The sequence below is a fragment of the Atractosteus spatula genome, chromosome 5, assembly GCF_055471065.1.
Source record: "Atractosteus spatula isolate fAtrSpa1 chromosome 5, fAtrSpa1.hap1, whole genome shotgun sequence".
Taxonomy (NCBI): Eukaryota; Metazoa; Chordata; class Actinopteri; order Semionotiformes; family Lepisosteidae; genus Atractosteus; species Atractosteus spatula.
Window position 1 is genome coordinate 22192146 of NC_142710.1, and position 24897 is coordinate 22217042.

Consider the following 24897-nt stretch of genomic DNA (forward strand, 5'->3'; position numbering starts at 1 on the left):
AAAATAAATGAATAATCAAAAATGCAGAAAGTTCCACAAATTCAAACATGGTACGGCAGGTACCTAAGCTTAGGTACACTTTGGGAATTAGTCACATACCCTGTAGTACGCCGGTGTTTTATTTATCAATGTTTTCTTTATAATTTAGCATAACCCTCAAAATGGCTCCTAAACCGAAAACAAGTACTATGGGGAAAGAAACAAGTACAAAGGAGAAACGCAAGACAAGAACAAGTTAAGTATTTTATGGCGATGACCAGTTTTGCTTACTGTGTACTGTATGTACGGCATGGATGAATCTTCGATTAGTGCAATTAGAGACAGAAAAAAGGCTGTGCGTGAGGGTTATGCATCTGCTGTGTTACCCGCATTTTATTATTATTAAATTTTATTTGATCTATTTTGTATACTGTATTATTTTCATAATAGTTTACACTATATCTACAGTATACACATACTACTACACTTTATGATTGATTTTACTTGTTGAATGGACTGGAATAGGAGGGTCTAAGGCAGGTGTTCTGATTATCAGGAACATAACTATTGTGTAAAATGTGAGTCTACTGTATTCCTTTTTATTAGCAAGACAAAGATGTAAACATATTATACACACTGGATAACTGCTGTTAAATCCGATTGGCATCACACAAGATTAAGGTTTATTCCATGCTAAAAAAGAAGAATAGAAACACAATGTTTTGGCTTTCTTCAGGTATGGAAACACAGCCAAAACATTGCGTTTCTTTTCTTCTCTTTACTTGTTCCTTTGCAGCCTACGCATGCTGATGCAGCTACCTACTTAAACATCAGATTTGGTTATATGTACAATAGCAAATAAACAAACCAGAAAGTTTTCATAAGCTAATTCTCAGGGATATAAAATTATTGTATGTGTCGTAGAACAAAGCATGTGCTGCTTTGCTTAGTGTGTGTCAAATGGACTCTTAGTGTCAGGATCTAATGGCTGAATTTGTATATAGACCACATTTCTCTCTGGTCTTTAGATTTCTGGTCCTGGAGAGTCACAAGCTTTTATACAGTATTTTATAGCTTAACTATAGAAATTTAAATATTCACTTTTTCCATAGATTTTCATTAATCTATGGAAAGACTTGAAAACTGCTGTCCATAAGCAATCCACAAGCAACCTGAGTGAGCTCAAGTACATCTTCAAAGAAGAATGGTCAAAAATTGCATCAAGCCAGTGTTGTTATGGTTGCGTCTGCAGACTCTATACAGAATCCTTAGTTTCCAGAGACGTAAATGTTTAGCCGATCCGTGGTCAGAAACCGAGTAGATGAAGAGTAACGCCGAAGGGGTAAAGAGAGAGACGTGGTTGAAGGAGAAGCAGGAGTCCAAACCAGGAGTATTACTAAAGTGCCAAATCAGTAACCGGGAGTCTTAGTTGTAGAGGAGTCGGAGTCAAAAGCCAGGGATCAAAGACAGTGCGCAGGAACTAGGAGATAAAGTAGCTCGGACAGGAGAAAACCAATACTAAACGAGTAGTGGTATGCAAAGTGGGCTTAAGTAAGGGAGTGAACGTGGGTGTGTTTGATTGATTAATTGGAGACTGCATGAGAATGTGAGGTGCATAACTGAAGGCGATTAGACCTTCTGGAGTGAGATGCAAGTGACGTAACATTACCCCCCTAGACGGGTGACTGGGGAAGTCGCGATGGAAATCTTTAATAAGTTGAGGATCTAAAATGTCCTTTTCAGGAACCAGGAACGCTCCTCAGGACCGTAGCCCTCTCATTCAACCAGATATTGTAGCTTACCCCGAGACCAACAAGCATCCAGGATCTTGTGATCAGAGACCATCAATAACCCAGGGAGATGGGGATGGAGGTTTAGGATGGAGGTCTAGGTTTGGAAAGGTGGGACCTAAGGAAATGTTTAAAGAGAGAGATGTGGAAAGTGGGGTGAATCTTCATAGAGAGGGGAAGAGCTAGACGATAAGTTACCGGGGTAACCTGAGCAAGTATGCAGAATGGACCAATGAAGTGAGGAGTTAGTTTGAGGGAGGAGGACCAGAGAGGAAGGTTGCAGGTGGAGAGCCAAACAAATTGTCCTCGCCTGAGGCGAGGCACCATTTATCCGCTGCCTTTTTCTGACGGTCATTGGTGTGCGAGAGGGCTGACTTTGCTGTCTTCCAGATCTTCAGCAAGTATTCTTGTATGGAAGGCACCTGAATATACAGGAGGGAATCTGGAAATAGGGAGGGTTGATAACCAAGGAAACACAGAAATGGAGACAAGCCAGTTCCAGAGGTGGAAAGGGAGTTGTGGGCATATTCTGCCCAGGGGATTAAGAAAACCCAGTTATCGTGTATAGACGAGATGTAGACTCTTAGGAAAGTCTGTAATCTTTGGTTGACTCGTTCTGTTTGCCCATTAGCTTGGGGGTGATAGGCAGAAGTCAGAGAAACAGTGGCCCAGAGAGCTTTGCAAAAGGCATGCCAAAATTTAGAAACAAACTGAGGGCCCCGATCATAAACCCTGGGAATTCCATGAAGACGAAACACATGCTGAATGAAGAGATCAGCGAGATCCTGGACGGAGGGCAGGGAGATGAAGTGTGCAGATTTAGAAAATCTATCAGCTATGACTAAAATGGTATTGCAACCCTGGCTAACGGGGAGGTCAGAGAGATGAGACCAAGGGTGGTCCGTTATGGTTAGAGGTTGTAATTCCCCTGGGGTTTTGGTACGAGGGACCTTGATCCTGGTACAAACCGTGCATGTTCTGACAATCTTGTACATCTTCCTTCGTGGTAGGCTACCAGAAGTCCCTGGAAATTATCTCAAATGTGTGTTTAATCCCTGGTTGTCCCACGAAACAAGAATCATGCCCCCACTGCAGTACCGAGGATCTAACTGGATTGGTAACGAATAACGTGTCCGGGGGGCACTGTGGGGGAACGGGATGACCTTGCTGGGCACATCTCAATGTGTGCTCGACGTCCCATGTAACAGTGGCAAGAATCTTGCTGGGAGGGATGATGGGTTCCAGAGACTGTTCCAAGTTAGGCGGTTCATGGAGGCGTGAGAGAGCATTGGCTTTGATGTTCTTGGTGCCTGGGGTATAGGTAATTAAGAAGTTGAATCTGGAGGAAAATAACACCCATCTGGCTTTCTGGGACAAAGACGTTTTGCTGACTGCAAATAGGATAGATTCTTGTGGTCAGTAAGTATAACAAAAGAGTTTTGCACATACTCCAGTCAGTGTCTCCACTGCTTTAAAGCCAACATTATTGCAAGCAGTTCGCGATCACCCACACCATAATTAATTTAGGCAGGGGTTAGTTTCTTTGGAAAAAAAAGTGCATGGGTGTAAGACACCTTTCTCGCTGTGGCGTTGGGAAAGGACAGCTCGGACACCATGCCCTGAGGCATCGACTTCTACTACAAAAGGGAAAGAGGGGTCTGGAAACTTCAAAAGGAGAGCCAAGGTAAAAAGATGCTTTAGGTGCCAGAAGGCTTGGTCAGCTTGAGGGGTCCACTTACCCTGGCACAGTCCCTTGCGGGTGAGCTTAGTGATTGGTGCCACTACCTCACTGAAGTTCCAGATGAACCTTCTATAGAAATTAGCGAAGCCAAGAAAGCGTTGTATTTGCCTCAGATTCTTTGGGGTGGGCCAATCAGTCACAGCGGAGATCTTGCTTTAAAAGGGAGATCAGAGCATCATTATTCCATAACAATTCAGCAGCAATTATCCAGAACTCCAGAGCATATTCCTCAGGGAAGTCAGCCTAGAGGAAGTATCCTGGTCCATAAAAGGGTGATGAAATATAGATCTGAGACTGAGATTTTCCTGGAAGAGACCAAAATCTGACGGTCGAAGAGTGAGTGCTGTTGCCCAGACCAGGGCTTTACCAGTTAACAGGGACATTACAAACACCACCTTAGCAAAGTAGTCAGGGAAATGTCTGGGAATTTGCTGAAAAATTAGGGCGCACTGGGTTAAAAATCCCTTGCATTTATCAAATTCCCCAGCAAACCAATCTGGAGAAATAAACAGGGGTACCTGGGGAGTGGGGAGGGTAACAGGAGGGGTTGGTGACCCGTTGGGTGAATCAGGCGACGCTGTGGTTGCTGGAGCCTCAGTGGAAACAGCAGCTGCACTTGGCTGAGCTGCCAGGATAGTCAAGTGAGCAGTGATCTGCTGGATAGAGGCTTGCAGCTGATTCAGAGCATGGGAATGTTGAGCAAGGAATGAACAAATTTCCTCACCTTCTGTGGGGTCCATGTTTTGGCTCAGTATTCCGTTACGGTTGCGTCTGCAGACCCTATGCAGAATCCTTAGTTTCCAGAGACGTAAACGTTTAGCCGATCCATGTTCAGAAACGGAGTAGACAAAGAGTACCGAATAGTAGCACCGAAGTGGTAGAGAGAGACGTGGTTGAAGGAGAAGCAGGAGTCCAAACCAGGAGTATTATTAAAGTGTCAAATCAGTAACCGGGAGTCTTCGTCGTAGAGGAGTCAGAGTCAAAAGCCAGGGATCAAAGAGAGTGCTCAGGAACAAGACAGAGTAGCTCGTACAGGAGAAACCCAATACCGAACAAGTAGTATGCGAAGTGGGCTTAAGTAAGGAAGTGAACGTGGGTGTGTTTGATGGATTAATTGGAGACTGCATGAGAATGTGAGGTGCATGATTGAAGGTGATTAGACCTTCTGGAGCAAGATGCAGGTGACGTAACAAGTGTACAAAGTTGATAGTTGTGGCTGTACTTGTTGTCAAAAGTAATTCCACCAAATATTTTTTTTTGCTTTATTTTTTGCTGACATTTACTATAACGTATTCTACCCTTAAAAGAATTCAGTTTGAGCATTAAGGTTTTGAATTAAATATTAAGTTTATAAAAACTTGTAAGCATCATTTTGTATCTTTACAATTGGATATCATAGGAAGAGCATGAATATTTTTGCAAGGCTGAGTGTATTAATGTATCGAAGACAAGAAAGAGGAATAACATAAATAACAATAATAACATAAAGGAATAAAAAAATCAGGGAAAAGGCATAAATTTTTGTATTTCGTATTTTGAGACTCTAGATTAGAACTTGTTATTTTTTGAGAAACTCTCATCTTGAATAAAATTGGGACTATTTCTGGTCTCTGAAGTACATCTGTGCTTGAAGTGTTTCATGCCTGTCAGTCTCCAGAGTAACACTACCGGAGGCAGGGATTGTCACTCCAGTATACTACAGACCAAGTAGAACATTGCTTTAACAATTGAATTAAGGGGACTTTTTAGGAAGGTCATATTGTAAAATTCCAGACTAGGATTTAGGGTTAAACACCCCTATTTTGTTTAAAGTGCCACAGCATCTTTAATGACCTGTAGTCAAGATCATTGCTTAATGTCCGTCCTCCAAATTCACATGCTTTTTTGATCCTCAGGACCATAAAAACAACAAGAACATTTTAAAATGTGAAAAGCAGATGTTAAACAAAAAATCTTATACTACAACCCTGCATAGCAAAGATGATATTAATTTTTAGGAAAGATTAAAAAAACTGCTAATACAGATATATTATGCACTGTGTTGAATGGTAAATATAGTCTAGAACTCAGCTGAGAAGTCTGTTGTAGGATTTAGAACCTATGTACAAACAAAACTGGAGGTGGGCCTAAGAAAGGAAATATCTCATTAGACAGAGAACACTCTAAATTAATGTCAGAACTAACAAAAGAACTAAATTTAGATCCATTTAAATGTAGAACTTCTTTGCATAAGCCAAGATATCCCATGAGAACTGGGAATAGATATGAATTCCATACAAGCTTTCTGGATGTTGGATGTTATATACTCCAAGAGCCTTTCAACTGCACCAGTGCTAAGTGCTAATGGAAAAAAAACAGTGTTATTAATAACACTGAACATATTAATAAAAGGGGTGGTTTTTGTATGATTGTCATTATCTTTAATGCAGTCTTTTAAATTTTAGAATTGTAGCTTTATACAGTATGTTTAATGCTTTTCTGATTTTAGCTTGTTACAATCATTTCCTACTGATGATATCATAACAACAGATTTTTAATACTTATGTATTTCTTTTCAGAATTAGTAGCTGGCAAAATCCATTCTTCATCCATGGACTGATGGAGGCATTATGTTGTTTTTTTTTTACTTTATCGTAACACATAAAGTTGTTACTAGTGGCCTTTGTCAAGGTTGAGTAGCAACTTCAATGACCATCAAACATAGAGATGTTAGATTACTCTGGAGCAATTTAGTAGTCAAGATCCATTCTGGATTCAGGATCCCACATAAAAAATCCATAGTCCTGGTAAAGGTAGTGGCAACCCAGAGTCTATCCTGGATCCATGGGATGCTGGGGGGACTATACCCAAGGAGAGATGCAAGTCCATTGTATGGCACACACAGAAGGATAATTTGTCACACCAATTAACCATCCCAAAGTGTCTTTGAGAGCTGGAAGGAAAAAGGAGCACCAGGACCACATGTGAATACCTCCACACAGAAGGCATTCAGTATGGAATCAAAGAGCTGTGAGGCTGTAGCACTAACCACCACATCACTGGAAGAAACATTTTTATTTGCCTTCCGTTCTTATTGATGACGCAAACTAAACATGAAAAATGCTGACTTATCATAAAATGTAATCAATGCTGCAAACAAAATTGAAGAAACCCTGACTGTGAATATGTCCTTGAGTTTTTTTGGAGGAAGGATTAACAAGATCTCTCCTTGTGTCATTGTTATCAGCATGACAGTTAAAAACGTAACTGAACCTCTTGTTTGATATCTAAATCAGGAAACGGTATATTTCATTAGTGTTTCTCATAGCTTTCTAGAAGGCAATATTTCAAACATTGTGAATCCTGATAATGTTCCATGTCTTTAAATACTAGTGTGATTAAATACCATTTGTTCTCTTCAGAACCAACCTTCAGTTTTATTTTCCTGTTATGCATGCAGCTAGCAGTTGCACACAAATTTACTTTGCAATTCATTTTGGTCCAATTATATGGTTTTTTAAAGGCCAATAAACAGCGCAGATTTCAGGGGAGATTACAAATTACTCTGGCAACATTTAGTTAGAATCCTTTCCATTGAATTTTAATAGAATCAACTAAGTCCCAGAAAGATAACTGCAACCAGGGACACAGTAAAAACTGGGTCTGAATTGATAAAATAATAACTTGAATAATCAGTAATTGTTAAAGAAGAGATTAAAAACTATTTCGAATTAGGGTATTATTTTTAATGTTTTGTTTTGGTGAAAGGAGATCCATGTACTTTGTATTTTATGTACAAAAAAAGAATATACATCACAGACGATCATATGAAAGGCACATATGAGGTACAAAAATATAGCTTGCCCCTAAGCTGGAGCAGATAACCATCTGTTCAAAGAAATAACGAAAGACCTTGCTCAGAATACACCATTGATGATGCATGTGTCAGTTTGAAGTTAATGAATATGCACAGGCAGAGGCTTCTGTATTGAAAAATTATCAGTTTATTCTGTTTATTTTCCTCTGGGGTAGGGATTGTATCATGCACGACCCACCTAATGTTACAAAAGGTACAGTAACAGAGTCTGAGAACACATTAACTTTAACTCTGGCCTTCAATAACAAGATAATGCATTGCAAACAGTAATGAATATTTAAAAATGTACTGTTAATAAGACTGTGGTTTTGTTCTAGTCCCGGAATGCACATATCGATGCTATCCTCTGGTGAAAGCATATGTGGTATGACCAGACAGCACCAGATTCTTCAGTATTCCCTCTAGGAACTTGCTATTTGTGTCCTGCTTTTGTCTGTGTTTTTTTTTCCTGAAAGCATTCTCCATTTGGAATGGTAACCATAGCTAAGGTATGAAACTAAATATCTCTGTAAGCTCTAAGGGTCATTGCAGGTAAAATCTTACTCTCAGACTATAAGATCATGGTGAGCATTGTAATGGGTAAGATTGTACTTTTTACTTACCAACATTTATGCCTAAGAGTTAAACATTTTTCCAAATTAACTGAATAGTCTGAAATTTGGGTTTTCAACAGCTTTTAAATAATTTCCACTGGGAAAAACTGAGATTGGGGAGAGCCTCAGGGAAAACTTAATTGAGAGCATTTGATGGAAGAATGAAGAGAGAGCTCTAAAACCTCCTTTGGAGATACTCTTTCACATACTGTACTTTATTTTCACCCATAGTTTCAAGTCACTGTTTTGCGCTTGTGTGTGTGTTATTCCTTCATGCTTTTAGTGCTTCATAAAGGTGCATTCTTTTTTGTGGTGCACAGCAAAGCCTATTTGTTTCTTTTTTACTCAATTAAAATGTCAAAAGCTATGATAGGAATTCAGATAAAATCACAACCACACAAAGTATCTGTCCACAAAGACATGCTGAACCCCCCAGAACTCGTGTTAAACATGCCTAGAAAAACAGACACCAGCTCGGAATCATTTTTCATCACGTTCCAGCATGAGTTGGGTTTGAACCGTGACCCAGGGGTGAAAGGCTTCATACTTCATTGCCAATCCTCTAAGCCTCCTGGCCTTCCAACCCTGTTTTATACAATGCAATTCATGCTCTGTATAATTTTTCCAGGAAACCCCATTGTTTTTCATGGCACATGGCTGATGTATGAAAGTCATAATTGAGATTATAGTGACATTCAGGGATTACATTTATAAATGGAGGGGAAAAGATGTAATCAGTCCCATTAAAATGCTGGCAAGCGGTGGGTCTACAGGAATGTGAGGAAGGCATAATGTGTTTCTTAAAGTGTGAGCTTGTAACAAAAACTAAGCAGTATCAAAGTAAAAACACATCCTGAGCTGCAATGGTGAAGTAGATAACAGCAGCACTGGGAAAATAAAATTGATATATTGATACAGGAAACAAGAGCACCAAATAGCAGCATTTTCCTTCCGGAATAAGAAAGGCCATTAGTGATTGAATTAAGTGCACAGTTATGGCATTGATATCAAAGTGAACGGATATAAATGACATTTGATTACAAACATTTTTTTTAAATTGGAAGTAATACTTGTGAAACAAGATCATATTCTGGCATAATGTAAAAGAGGTTTTTAACCTTTTTTATTAGTGGGAATTTGCAGTATCACTGAAGCCCATTCACCACAATTAATGTAAATGAATTCTTGCAATTTGGTGAATGAGTAATATTTTTAATGGTTACTTTGAAGATACAGCATAAAGTAATTGTGGAATGCAATTACATGGAATCAGTTATAACAGTGGGATATTCTGAAACTTTAACACAATAAGCCAGAATATAACTAAATTAAATGACGAGAGATTCCTTGCAGTATTTTACCTGGAGTGTTTTGTCACATCTGTGAAGCATATGAAACGCAATTAAATGTAAAAAAAATACAAAAACAATCCACCCAGTACATTACAAAAGTTTAATTAATAGGTATTTTCAATACGGTTATACCCATCAGTGCGCATTGCTGTTGCTGAGTTGACAGGGCTTTTGTTAACATTTTATTTCACATTCGTAACACATACTTTTACAACAAAGAGCTCTCAGAGAGCTAGACCACTAATGAAGAAATGAAGGCAATTATTGATTAAATCTGATTATGCAGCGCCACCTCATGGCAGAATTGAATCTCCATAACCAGAACCACAATACATACCCAGCTACAGCAAAATGGTGATCCAGTATTTTCTAATGTGCTAAAAGGTTGTGGTTTGTTTATGTTAGTACATGTTAGCACGGTTTTTACAGTGTTAATCAGAGGGAGCTGTTTGATTATGCCAGACATTCAAACATACAGCTGCAGTTACTGTACGTTCCAGATACTTAGGATATTTACATCATGTATATGGTTTTAGAAGTTGTTACTAGGAGCTGTTTAACACCCATTATTATGCTGTCAGAAAATCCCAAGCTTACAAATGAACATTACAACAGTTAAGTGTAAATGTTATACAGTATTTGAATTCCACAAACATTGTAATGGATGTTTTCATAAAAAGAAATTTGCATAGCTACAATGTTACTTTAGTACTTCCATCTGTTTTATAATGGTGCCATAGTGTGGGTTTGTTAGTTTTGTATAATATAATATAATGTTACTTACACGTATGATCTCCTTAAAAGCATTTGTTTCTCCTCTTTTTTTTCAAGAAAGTTTTAGATTCTGGTTCTGTGAATATTGTAATTTATTGTAGACTTTTTCAAGCTTTCCTTTCAGTTTCAGTTTGTATAATGCTTCAAAACGTAAGATTTGGGTTAGTTTTAACTAAACATATTTTATGTCTTCATACAAAGTAATGTTAAGAAAGAGTGTGGGGCCTGTTTCCATCCCCTAGAACTTAATTATTCATTCTGTTCCACAGAGATAATCTTTCATTGATTAATTTACTTGTGATACTCTACGGACCATGAAATATAATTAGTAATGTACTGTTCTTAGCGAACAGCATGCTGGAACTGTTATTTTGACAATATGAGATCCAAATCACTCCAACACTTACCTGCTGTAATCAATTAGAAGGTGCAAAAATGTGCTTGCAGAGTATCTCACACCAATTTATAAAATAATTAATATACTGAAAACATGTGAATAACTGAACTGTTTACATAATCTTCAATTTTTAGTGTGATTAATTATATGAAATCCACTCAAAGCGCTTTACAGGGAATGGGGACTCCCCTCCACCACCACCAATTTGCAGCATCCACCTGGATGATGTGACGGCAGCCATAGTAGGTCACCACACACCAGCTATCAGTGGGGAGGAGAAGCCAATTCATAGATGGGGATTATTAGGAGGCCATGATTGGTAAGGGCCAATGGGAAATTTGGCCAGGACGCCAGGAGTTACACCCCTACTCTTTTCGAGAAACACCCTGGGATTTTTAATGACCACAGAGAGTCAAGACCTTGGTTTTACATCTCATCCGAAGGACGGCACCTATTTACAGTATAGTGTCCCCATCATAGGACCCACATGGACCACAGGGTGAGCGCCCCCTGCTGGCCCCACTAACACCTCTTCCAGCAGCAACCGTAGTTTTTCCCAGGAGGTCTCCCATCCAGGTACTGACCAGGCTCACACCTGCTGAGCTTCAGTGGGTTGCCAGTTGTGAGTTGCAGAGTGATATGGCTGCTGGCTATGATGATTCATAAATTACTGTTGTTCCAACAAGGTGTAATTTAAATGATTTTGGATTTATTCAGTAAATTATGATGATGTGATAAATTAATAATAAAAATAATATAAACTATTTACATACAACCTGTTTCGTGTTCTATGTTGTATGTTCTCTGTGATTTGGTAAGGTGCAATAGTGAAGCCTGTGGCCAGCCCGACAGAATCCAAAACTACTGTAGGTTTTTCAGAGCAGACACATTCTATCAACCTCAACTTGGCCGAGCTCAAATAAAAGGTCATATTTCATTTTGCATGGATGAACAGATAACACAAATGGAAAAATCTATATTTATATTCCTAGTGATAGAAGCACAGATTACTACACAAAGGCAGACTCTATTCCAATAACATTTAGGCCCACTCAGTGAAAGCAGTTGTTCCACCTAGCCATCTAATTTGTACTGTAGTTCTGACGTGCTTATTTTGTACAGTAGTTCAGTAGTGCTAGCATCTTTTATGCCTTTTTTATTTTCAGGCAAAGTTGTCCTGTGTATTTCAACTTTAAACATGCAATTACTGTATCTCACCAACTACAGCTACTAAAGGTTAAAAGCATTTTAAAACACATAAGAAATTAGTTTAACTGAAAACATGAAATTTGAGAATAGCAATAACATTAACAATAAAAAATAACTAAGAAATTGACAAAAATTCAGCTAATTTTCGATTAAACATTTTATTTAAATAAACTGTTTGAGATTCTTGCCATTATTGCTTAAATGTGATTGCTTACTGTTGTTGGTGCTAAGACTGTATTTAAATCCCAAACAAAAAGTTATATGGATTTTTATTAAAAAGCAAGTTGATATTTTCATTACAGAAATAAAACATATAAAATCAGAATTTTATTTGATTAATATTGAAAATATCAAATAAACATGCAATGTACATCTTTATATACAACAGTTAAAACAAAAATACTCAGCTTCACTTTTAATAACATGATTAAACCTTATAAAATGCAGTTGTTCAAACACGACACTATTTTCTTGAGTACCACAGAAGCAATCCTGTTGACAGTATACAGTATATATATTTAATTTTATTAACTTAACTAGTAAAAACAATATGTTCTCTGCCATCCAGAATTTTGAAGAAACAAAGCCAAAATGTTTCTGCAAAAATACAGTACACTGAATACAGAAAACAGGCCAGTTTAAATCACTTCTTGTATTGTGATAGCCACTATGACAGCACAATACTCCATTTAGGATAGGCCATTAGTGATTTTAGCATTTTTAATTTGCGATTGTGCTTTTCTAAGTTATAAGGTGCAAGCCTATGAAGAAACAATGTATTGCTTAAGTACAGTATACAGAAAAAAGTGTGTAAGTCCACTTTAAACTGACCTCAGATAGAGGCATTATCAAATCAAGGTCCTATTTTGAAGAAGGTGAAACTTTATTGTATACAAAGACAATCATTTGTGTAATTAATGGGCTTGTTTGACAGAAGCGCAGGAGAAGGTCAAATTCTAATCTCAAACTCTATTACTTATACTGTAATGCTTGCTGGCTGCCCACAACTTTGCACAAATATTTCTAAACCCTCTCCTTCCATCCCAACTTCACCCTTGCCATTGCTAGTCTGGTTCATTCCTTGTAAGTGAGGGGGGGTTGTAACAGCACCGACCATCAGCAAGCACTGTCATTTCCTCAGCCCTAATACTTAACACCAAAATATTAAGTACACTATCCCTTATACGCTAATCCTTTATACGGTATTTGTAAAGTCATTTGGCATTATTAGAGTCTGAGAACCAAATATCATCATCATTTATGATTGGTTTGAATGTTTATTCCCTAAATTGTGTACCAGTCAATGAATCGATTCAAACTGATGAATGCATCTTACAGCATGGAAGTAGGTGGACCAAATCCATTTTGCAAAAGTCAGCATGTACTGAACGAATTGGGCGGTGAGAGGCTACGAGTACCTTCACACTGTGGGACTGGCTATATTGTGTTAGAGAAATATTCATCTCACTACCATTTGACTTTGGAATACCAGAATCAACATGTGTAACCAACTAGTTGACCTTTCAACACATACTGTATAGGGAAGACGAAGTTTCTTTTTAATGCACTGGTGAGCCAATGCAATGAACAGTATTTTCTTTGAGATTTATTTTCAGATATTTATTCAGGGTGAATAAGAGATGTCAAGCACTGTAGCTGCTCAGTGAGGTTTGTGAGTATGAAGTGTTCCTAACAGTATTCATGTATTTTAGCTTACACTTAGAATTCCCCTTACGTTTTCAAAATAAAACATGTTAATGTTCTATCATACAGTAGGTGAATATAGATGTGAAATTGCAGAATATTATTAAAATTTAAAGGATACAACAGAGTGACAGGACAAGACAAAAGGAAACCTAAGACAGAGCTGAATCATGCATAATTAGTAGGAAGTCAAAAGCACTAGCTGTCTATTTTAATCCTCATTAAGGACATCTGAATCTAAATTAATATAAAAATAGTGCATACCACATATAAATTGGAAAGATGACCAAGGAATAAGAATTATTATATAAATGTGAGTACAAAAGCCTCATCGAGACACAGCCATGTTCAGTCACAGTACCCCTGGCCATTCAAGAAAGTACAGTAGGTGTGCCAAGAAAAATGGAAAATAAGCTTACGAAGATAATTAAATGGTAAACAAACATGTTTTAAAACTAATGGAGCGAAGTTGTTAGTTTTAAAATTAAGTTCAAAACATTTAAAGATAGTTATGTGCAAGTTGATTCTGAGAACTGATGTCTACATTCAAAATATTTAATTAAAGTTATCGGTTATATAATACAGTATGGCAGTTGTTGACAGTATAGTACATTCAGTTGTGATGTAGGTCTCTGAACATAAATCCAGCTCCACATTGTGAGCTCACACTTTAACGTAGCTAAGAATGATATAAAACCAGCCCACACTGTACAGAACAAGAAAACAAGACACAAGGTAGAAGTTACTTTGTTAGCTCATGCTATTACAATGCAGCCGGCTGAAGCAAAGCAGCTCTTGATGAAAATGGTGGTCCTAATGTAGAAGCTATTTTACATGACATGCATGAGGTTCATATCATTACAGAATCCATTACCTCAGCATCATGCTGGAAATCTTTGAGTTGCATCCAATGTCCGGGTGAAAAAAAAAATCAGGTTGTTTATTTCCTTTCTATGCATAACTGCAATACAATCTGTCTTAATTCAAACCAGTTCTTAAAAATAAAGGTAGTATGTCCAATACAGCAGATTAACAATGATAAATGAAAGGGGGAAAGACATTCGTGAATAGTTGTCTATATAGTGGGGATTTTCAATTTTGCAGCACTTAAGGAAGCAAACCATCCTTCTTATGATGTGTAGTGATTTCGTGCAGTTGCTCTGCTGCTCCTGTGACTCAGTCTTTATGTCATTGCTGGAAGGACTGCAGGGGCTGATAGCAGACACATCCTCTTGCTTTTTAGTTCGGCTTGAGTCGCTTGCGATTGTTGTGACTATCCCATTCATTTCATCCTCCCTCCGCTGCATTTCCTGTCCATACTGGAGTCAAAGAGTTAAACAAGCAGACAGTAAGTCTACTTACTGTTTAGAGCCAGTGTAAAGACGGTGTAAAATTTTAGAACACCATGCTGCATAAATCAGGCATTTCACAAATAAGGAAATAATGAATTTTAAGAAAGTTGTTCTTCATCCCTAATAAGCATTGTGCACAAATATACATCTCACCATTAACATGTTGGAAGCATTAGGGTGGTGAAGTGTGCAGAAGTGAGCCACAGCATACTCTATTAAAGCTCCAAAGATGAAGCTGAAACAGATTCCCAAGTAAACATCAATAGCTTTGATGAAGCAGTTGGCATTTGGCAGAGAAGTCCTGGCTCCCATCATCAGAGTGGTCATAGTAAGGACTGTAGTTACTCCTAAAATCAACAAAATTAAAAAATAAGACACATCATGTTATACTGTACATGTATCTTATTGATTTGTGATAATTCTGATTATATTAAGGAGTTTCAACAAATAAGACATTACACTTTTTAAAAAATTAATTTCATCAGTAGAATGGAATAGGTAAGGATGAACAGGTAACAGTGGTGTCAGCTTAGTCATGATCACACAGAAGCCTGGCCATAGTGATTCCAAGCATCAGCTTAAATATAGCTGGCCTTGTGCAAATGTATGAAGATGCTGAGAAACTGGAGCAGTTGCCAAATGTCAAAAACAGCCTAGGCTGTTGTTACTGCGCCACATCTTACTGTGTGAAAAGGCCAGACAGCAGAATGTTTGCAGGATTATAGGTCAGAGATGAGGGATCAGTCACTTCACAGCCCTGACCCAGAACCCAGTGATTTCCATCATCCTGATCCCTTAGAGATGCGCTTTTCCAGCAGGCCTGCTACTGGTCTATTGTTAACAGTAGCTCTTATTTAAAGTTACAACTTTTCAAACAAGACTTACAGTTCTGGGTGGTGACACCCTGTCATGGGAGAGTTAATTAATCATGCAGAGGACAGATGAAGCTTTCATAGATACAGCTACAGACAACCTAAGTATTTATTGATAACCTACAAACTTGTCAACCTCGGCAAGGCTCAGCCTACTGGGAGACTCTACATGTGCCATCCTGATTTCAATCATCTAATGACATGGTCCAGACAAGAATCACTGATTTCTGGACTTATGGGCACTACTAGTAAACTGAATGGCTCCAGGTTACACCACTAGTGCAAGACAAATCAGCGCTTTAGTCCTGACAGCAGGGACAATCGATAGGTCTTGAATTATCCCTGCATAAATGTTTCAGCTAGCTCAGATCCCAAGACTACTCCACTACTCCAAGCAAATGAGCTTCAGTTCAGATGATCTCTTATCTCAAACCCAAAATGTCCAAGGTCAATTAAAAAATGTAATACTCTGTCTTGTATTTTGTCAGTGTTAACTGAAGTTTCAGAACATATAAAGAGAAACAGAAACTGTAGATTGTCCTTCATCATGTGTTGTTTACCCGTCTTGATAATTCAATACCAACAATGTTAGTAATTTCTTCCCAGTACCTACCTATACAGATTCGAGCTGGGACTGAGGACTGACTGATCCAGAATGAGACCCAGGAAAGAACTACAAGGAGGCTGGAGGGGACGTACGTCTCCAAAATGAAATATAAAATACTCCTTTTCAATTCAAAGTGAAATATTAATTTGGGGTAATGGCCTGCAAGTAAAAGAAATTAACATTGTCAGAAGAACTATTGTATGTTACAGTACATACACAACCAAAACAAAACACAGGAAAATAAACTTATTATTCCTGGGTGGCATACATATCAACCAAAAACCAAACAGCAGAAGTGTACACTACGTTGTTATAAATTATATAACTGAGCAAAGATACCCATTCGTTAATAATATTAAATCAATTTAATAATCAATTTAAGCTTATGATGGTTTGGTACAGTATATTAATTGCATTGTACAGATGTATGATTAAAGAAATGTAACCTTATGTCTTTATATAAAGCACAGGAGCACACATCTAATTGTCAAGGTGCACAATTCATATTAAATATACTGTATCATATTAAACAAATCTGATCTTCTAGAAGTTTTAAATTTGTCCGATTTTAAATTTGTCCAGTTCAGGTGGGATGAAAACCTGAGGTTACTATAGCTGAATGTTGTAATGTAATATTAACTTAATACAAAAAAGTAAAGACTTTCTGAGGACTTTATTCTATTGGTATTCCTAAAGAAAAAGCAATCATAGGCCACTCTCAAAATGGATATTTAAAACTAACCATTACACTGTCTCCCCCTCCCCTCCCCCCTCAACATTCTCAACATGGAAGTTACACAGCTAGTTGGGCTTGTTGGTATAACCAGTGATGACTGAGCTAAAAACTATTACCCGTTAATGGGGTTTCAGGAGTGAACTGATTTAAAAACAGCTGTCTGTAAGTTTTAGTATTGCTATGTGTAATGCATTGCACTCTGGAGAAATGCCGACATCACATCCCTTTGTGAGTTGCCCAAGATAACAGAAACTGCTGCAGTGTGTGATGATGTGTGGCATCACCTGCTGTATTTGCAGCCTCTCTCAGCACCTTCAAATTGAAAACTGCAGTACAGTCAAAACTGGCAGTACAATTCAACATGGCATTTGGACAGGATTGGCTTTCTAGTCCTCATGAAGGGTTACATGACCACAGCTGCTTCATAGTATACCAGATTTAATTTTACAAATATATTTTTACATTTAATAAATGAGGCTTAAATTAATTAAAATGAGGCTGGGAGGAGCAAAAATGACCATTCTTTGTTTGTAAAAGGTTTACCATTGTATTTTCTAATATTTACTACAGCAAGTAATAATTGCTTATTTAATGCTATAATTATACACTACTGTAATTGTTGCAATGTACAAATTAATAAAAAATATAAGCAGCTAAGACTGTAAGTGCTAGCAAAGGGTTTCAGGTCACACAAGGTTATGCATTTCAGACTGATAACTGGAAGTACTACTTTTAAGGAGTCTGGATTGTTGAAGTTCTCACTCTGGGATTCTTCAAAAAAGCAGTAGAACAAGATTTCAATCAATTGGCTTCTATCTGTCAAACACACAAGATAGCCAGACTGGTCAGCTCTTGATTTAAATCCTTTTTGTTTGTACATCCTGTTGCAGAACTGTATTGCCAGTAGAGGTGTGTTTATACTATAAGTGTTAGAAAGGCTGCCATTGTAACATGAAGAACACCTAAAATATTCTTTAAAGGAGGAGGTTCTTAAGCAAGACTGATATGGTAAGGCTGGAGATAGTGCTGTATAAAGAACAGAGTATTTAAAGTTTGTAATTGTCAGCATTTTTCTTTAATGCAATGCTGTTTTACAGCTTAAAGGACAAAAAAAACCCTGAATATTCATCTATGAACTCCTTAGATCAGAGATTTTTTTTAACTCAAATTTCTTGTTTTCTGAATCTCTTCATATATACCCCAGAGTTCAAACTTCTTCTTTTTTTATATGTGGTCTTAAACAATTTGTACTCATGGACACATACCTGTCTCATAAATGGCTTCTGACACAGAAGTATAGTAATCTTCCACTGTGTACTGGGCTAAGCGCAGTGTGTCTAAACCACTTACAGAATAATTTCCTCTTGTCCAGTAAAACATCACATCATTAATGTTATAACCCCCTGGAAAAAAAGATATTTTAGCAAAAAAATGCGCTGAATTCAGATACATCCATTAGGGGGAGCTGCAGATCCATGATAAATGTATAGTAGGAGATTCATGTTGACATACAGTACTGTGTACAGACTAATACATGCATGTGTTTATACAGAAACTGCTCAATGTTTTAAAAAAATCCCAAGTGCAGTGCCTTTCTATAGCATAAAAGGCAAAGCAGATTTGATATGTAGTGGCAGTAAAAAAGCAATAGAATTAAATTTAAATGGCTTGTGCCTTATTGTTTCAAGACTGGTGTATACAATTTGATTTAGAGATAAAAGAAGCTATTTCCTAGACCTGAGGTAACTAACACTATTATTTATAAAATGGTGGACAACAAAGTTTGCTTGTGGCATCCTGAGCTATATAAAAAACAAAATGAAACCTTATTTCTTACTAAATTTAAACAGCCTAAAATAGAAGTTTGACATCAGAGACATTGTGAATGTTGCATGATAAAGCATTGTAAATGTTTGCAGATACTTATTTTGGTTCAGTGTCCTGTAGAAGAGTGGAAAAAATAATGACACAATGATATTTTGGGTATAAATTTAAATGTTTGTTTAGTATCATGGCCATCAATAAACTATTAAACAGGAACAAGTAATAGGTTTATTCCATGCTGAAAAGAGAAGAAAGAAAACACAACATTTTGGCCGTGGAGCCTCCTTCAGCTAGAAGGCTCCACGGCCGAAACGTTGTGTTTTCTTTCTTCTCTTTTCAGCATGGAATAAACCTATTACTTGTTCCTTTGCAGCCTACGCATGCTGACGCGGCTACCCACCTGAACTATTAAACAGTTTTAAAACAGAAAGCTTTAAATATAAGCCATATTAAAAGGCCACATTATTTTCATCTGTACTTATACTTTCTAATCTGCAGCTTAAATTTACATAACACACACAACATGGCAGTGACATCTAATCCCATATTTACAAAAATGATAAGGCTGCATATCGTGTTTCCAAAAATATGAACTGTATGAAAAATATTTAATACAAATTCAGCCATTATAGCATACTGTAGATTTTTTAAAATAAATTAGTTATATACAGTATATATACCTACAGTATATAGTACTGTATATGTACTCAAGGGGGAACAAAATCACAAGAGTTGATGTAAACTCTAATATCTTCACTATCATTAATAAAATTAGTTTGATCTTTACAACACCCAAAGAGATATTATGATTGTCTCCAGTAAGCTGCTATACAGATTTTCTTAAGATCCAACAAACAAGACATTCTATAGCAGTAACACGCACCAGTCTCCGACCTTGATCCTGGAGGGCCTCAGTCCAGTTATTCTTATTTAGTAGGTCAGTACACCAAACCCTGTCATTTAAAAATTAGGAACACTTGTTTAAGCAATTAATCAATAAGGCAAGTAAATGAAGGGAACACTTGCCTTTGAGAAGAAAGTATTTCCTGATTTGTTTTCTAAATGGTCTCTAAATTACTTAATTGAACAAACCCTTTTTCATTGGCCATAACTATATCGTTCCAGGTCTTCAGAAACTGAGGATTTCAAGGCTAGCTATAACATTTTCTGGATGGGGGCTCTACAGGACGAGGGTTGGAGACTCCTGCTATAGAGAGACAGCATAAAGGGCTGAGAGATGGCACTGCAAAATTTGACTGATGCCTGTCATGCTTTCTGCTGTATCTGATGTGATTAAAGTGACGTAGCTAGAATTCTATTACATCCCACACAGGCTTTATGAGGGAGAGATCTGATGAATCCTTATGACAGTCCTCATTATCATGATGGTATATGCCTTCGCAAAATATTTATTTCTATAACAGAGAAACTGTGAAGCATTTGATATAACACTTACTGTACACAACACTGTTTTTAATTAAATGGAAATCTGGTTTCAGCAGACAACAGTATGAATATAGTCTTTAAATGATTAACCCAGCTTTATAGTTGATGGCGACTCTGCTTAAATTGAACAGCATCATATTTCTTGGTACAGTAGGTGTGAGATTAAAATAAAATTCTCTTACAGCTTTCTAGTTGTAGGGTACATGTCTGCTTGTCCATAGGATATTTTGTTAAATCCATGTTGCAAGCCACAGTAGTTGTTATCCTGAAAAGAATATCAGATTTTTTTTTAGATAGGTATTTCTTTCTAAAATACTGCAGAAAAGTCTCATTAAAGCCCATTCTCTCCACACTTACAAATATTATTAGCAAATCTTATATAGTTTTGATTTTAAGTGACCAACCTTAGGATTAATTTATATTGTGATTTTCTGTATCGGTAGAAAAAAACTAAGTTTTTCATTTGCATTGTGTTACAGCACAGGTTATATTAAAAGTGCTTTGCCTTCATCTTTACGTTTCCCAAAGGCAGAACTCTTGAACAATCCCTCCCCTTTCACTGCTGCCCTTCCTCAGGGCCTGTTCTCTCAGGAGCAGCTTGTTGCGTTGACAGAAGGGAAGCCCCAGGCAAAACATCAGCCCAGTGTGGTCAGAGGCACACCTTGCAGCCTTGTCTTCCCTTCTTTTCTTTAACTGTATCTTTTGAGTACCAGAAGAAAGTGAGAAGTTGTGTTGCTTCTCATATCTCCTGAAGCACTCACACTTGCATATTCCATCTCAGACTTTGTAGTCTAGCAAGGCAGTATCAAGCCATTTCATTCTACAAGATTCACAGTATTGCAGATTTTAGAGTTCTCTGTAGTTTCTCAACTATTAAAAAATCATGCAGATAAAAAAAACCAGTTATTTAAATATTTGTATAATTGTTTAACAAACAGAATAATTAAACCAACTGTGGTTTTGGGGGACCAAAGCTGGCTCTCATTGTAACAGTAATAATATCCTCATATCCAGACCATTTAAATTAATCTCATTTCTGATCTTTAAGTGAAAAAGTACCTTCCAAACTAAAGTTAAGGCACATTAGTAACTGGTAAAAGAAATCTTGAATTTTTATTCACCACAATCTTGTGCTCAACAGTTTGTCAAGTAATAGTTACCGGTAAACATCAAACCACTGTTATTTATTTTTTTCTTAACCAAACTATTTATTGGACTAATCTGTGGTTTAGTAACTGACTAGATCAAAACAAAAAACAAATGCCTGATCCTGAGAAAAGTTCCCAGATTAAATCAAAACTTCAACTCACCTGCTAATCTCAAATTCCAGTCTTAAGATTTACAGTAATTGCACTTTTCCACTGGTTAGAAGCAGGGCTTGGAAACAGATGACTACCATCATTTACATATTTTTTTGATTATTCAATTTTGATTCAGTCTGTGCAGGAAACTAGCCATCACTGAGCTTCTGTATTTTTAGAAAAAAACTGAAATTTGATTTATGATATCTGTTACCTCAAAGATTCGGGAATGTATCTATGTATCAACACATTCTTACCTCAGTGCATACAGAACTGTTCCATTTGGGAAAATCCTTATAAGCCTGTTTTCCACAGTAATATCATGGAGAAAGGATTTCTTTGAATCCACAATGAATGTATCAGGAACCCAAAGCAATTCGACAAGTCTTCCATCTAAACTTAAACTCTTATTTCCATCAAAGCAAAGGCGTTCATCTGTCCAGCGCTGTCTCAAGAATATAGTGGCTGTGTAGTCCTATAACAGAATTATCTGATTAATTCAACAGGCAATATATTGTAATTACAGAGCATGGCCATCATACTTTAAGTGTGAATGCTATTAATTAATGAGACTATTCTGACACCTTACCATATTAATTTCAGATATTGTATCAATACTTGCAATGTCCAAGCTCATTCCGACAGTAACAGGCCCATCTAAGAGAAAAGAAATTAATGTCAAACCAGCAGTGTTCTTATTAACTCTCATAAAAAACAGAAGCTTTATGGGAAGCAGAAACTAATTTTGTGCAGGTGTATTTAACATGTTACATCTTAGCACAGTGGAAAATAGATTCAACAAAGTATTGCATTGAAAATTACTGACAATGCTGATGATGTGTATTTCTTGTATTAGTAGAATTTTGTGTCTCACAAACTGAGACTATGATAGCAGTTGCAAATAAAGAGAATGTAAAGATTTTTTAGCATTTTGTCAGTAATTTAAGATGTCTACATTTTTGTTTTTGTTTTTTTACGAAGATCAATGAAATAAGTCAATGAAACTGTGCAATGTTTATTTAAAATAGTTTACTCCAGGTGCAACTAACTAGCCAATTAACAGACACTGTTAGCTAGGCAGATAAAAGGATGAAGGATCTGCAGTAAGAGTTAATTCTGGTGATGTTATGCTCAGGAAATGTGTAAAAGCCTTTCTATACCCACACATTATTTCAGGAAAGGCCAATCAAGGGATCATCTTAAATTCTTAGACCAATTAACCAGAACATAAACAACAAAAGAATGAGCAAAGGCTGCCTGGTAGTCATCCTTATTTTTTTGTAATAGTATAATGTGCAATGTTTTTCTTATTTTTTGTAATAGTAAAATGTGCAATGCTTTTCTTCTCTTTTTTTGCATTCTATTCTATTTAAATGTACAGGAGTGCTGGGTGTCCATAAAAACATCCCCTCAGGGGACAATAAAATCTTATCTTATCCAGGAAACCCACTTAATTATGTGAATGTCAGATTTCCAGATGGGTTCTAATAAATCTGTACGACAGCAAATACAATTGCATTTTTTCAGTAATGAGTGATAAAACAGCAAAAAAATGCCATTAAACATAAAATAATCACTTCTAATCTTCTAAATTCTAAAAATGAAAACATCCATTAATAGGACTCCAAGATGAATGTAATGATGCCCCATGCTTTAAAGGTGATACCTCTTAAATAGCTTGTCTTGATATATTGAACTGTCATATGGATGAAGAGTCTGCTAGATTTAATCACATTTTGATTTATTCAGGTTAATTTATTGTAGATTCTTCCTATCATTAATGTTTTTGTATGATTATAAATGTAGCCATACTCTTTGTTACAAATAACAAATGAAAGAACTATATGACTGCTGTTAGCAATCTCAGATTTTATAATGCACTATTTGATTTAAATACTTTCAGACATGTAGTAAATAGCTGAAATGTGTGATTTCATCATTTAAAAATTAACAACAAAAACATAATGATGGTCAAAATTTTAATTTTGCAAAAGTATATTAACATTTTCAGCAATACTAAGTAAACGTTTCCACACAATATAATGTAGTACACTCATTGAAAATATATTGAAATATGTTCAGTGGATTGGTTTCATAAATAAATTAAATAATTTCCTTACTGTCAAAAAAGGGACGAAGATATTTGTTGTATCCTTTCATTAGTTTTTGTATTGTTGGTGGCAGAATTTCTTCTCCTTTCACTTTGGAACACAGAAACATATTTTCCAATATTCTGTGGAAGTGAAATAAACATAAATGCTCAGCATGTGTCCTGTAGACCTGTTGTTTATTCTAATCTAAATAATTAATACATGTGATAACAGTAAACATATACTATTACCATGTGATAAGAAAAAAAAAGATCAAAGCTCAGCAAAGGGTTTCTAATTTAAAAATGTATTTTATGACATTAACATTTTCTTTGTGTTAGAATTAACATGTTCAAGAAAGGGTTTAGAGCAGGCCATTTCAAATCCTGTTTTTTTTGGTACTATATCAAGCCTTTTGTTGGCACTATATTTCATATTTTTGGTGTTCACATTTAAATCAATAGAATTCAGCTTTTTCTGGTAGGCTGTAGTACTAGAATATTTTTTAAATCATCACCTGTTTAGCACCTGGAGAGTCAGCAGGGGAACTGAAAGACCTCAGCTGCCTTTGATATCAAATTGTCTACCTTCAGTTTAAATCACTGAACCGTTTTAAAAATAAGGTGTCTTCCATAGCACCTCAAATTGTAAACAACTCACTTTTATGCAGCGCTACTCATAACATCTCAGTATCCCACAGTTACACAACAGTTTTTTTAGTTGTATTAAAACCTAATGATGGGATCCTTCCTGTGCTAGAGAGGAAAAAGCTCAGAGCAAAAAAGCTCAAAGCAGATGTGAGTGTTAAGGTATACGTCATCTGAAACTTAACCTTAAGCTTTTGTCCTGAAATGCTTTTTCTTACAGTAGGTAGGACATCAAATCACAGATGGGTGCCGATGTGGAGAGAATTGAAGGAACAGCAGGAAGACATTTTAATGGAGTAAAATGGGATCCCAGAAACATACAGAAGCATTGCTAGTTCAGGGGACATCATATTATTGTGGAAGATATATTTCTATCTAATGTTTCCTTTTACTCACCCTAATACATCCATGTTTGGTGATCTTTATTGGCCTCTCAGTTTATACAGATACTGTTAAAAGCCCTTGCATTTCCCTTTGTGGGTACTGTATGTTCTTTTGCATGCAAAACGTGAAGATGGACACATATTTAATAAACCAATTTATCCATATTTATTTTTTCATGGACTTTATCATCACTTTCCCCTTTACTTGTTTCTGACATGATACTGTTTGTTCCAGAGCTTTGAT

At 36.6% G+C, this 24897-nt stretch overlaps 1 protein-coding gene across 1 annotated transcript in view; it reads right to left on the reverse strand.

Moving 5' to 3' along the window:
* Positions 1–11943: 11943 nt before the first annotated feature.
* Positions 11944–24897, reverse strand: part of gabrzb (gamma-aminobutyric acid type A receptor subunit zeta, b) — a 31934-nt gene continuing 18980 nt past the window's right edge. Inside the window, exons 3-10 of the mRNA XM_088916211.1 lie at positions 23654–23766; positions 22123–22190; positions 21791–22008; positions 20415–20497; positions 18228–18365; positions 16233–16385; positions 14901–15094; positions 11944–14714 (exon numbers count right to left, since the gene is read on the reverse strand). Coding sequence (XP_088772337.1) covers positions 14391–14714; positions 14901–15094; positions 16233–16385; positions 18228–18365; positions 20415–20497; positions 21791–22008; positions 22123–22190; positions 23654–23766 — 1291 coding nt within the window. The 3' untranslated portion in view covers positions 11944–14390. The remainder of the gene's footprint in view (positions 14715–14900; positions 15095–16232; positions 16386–18227; positions 18366–20414; positions 20498–21790; positions 22009–22122; positions 22191–23653; positions 23767–24897) is intronic.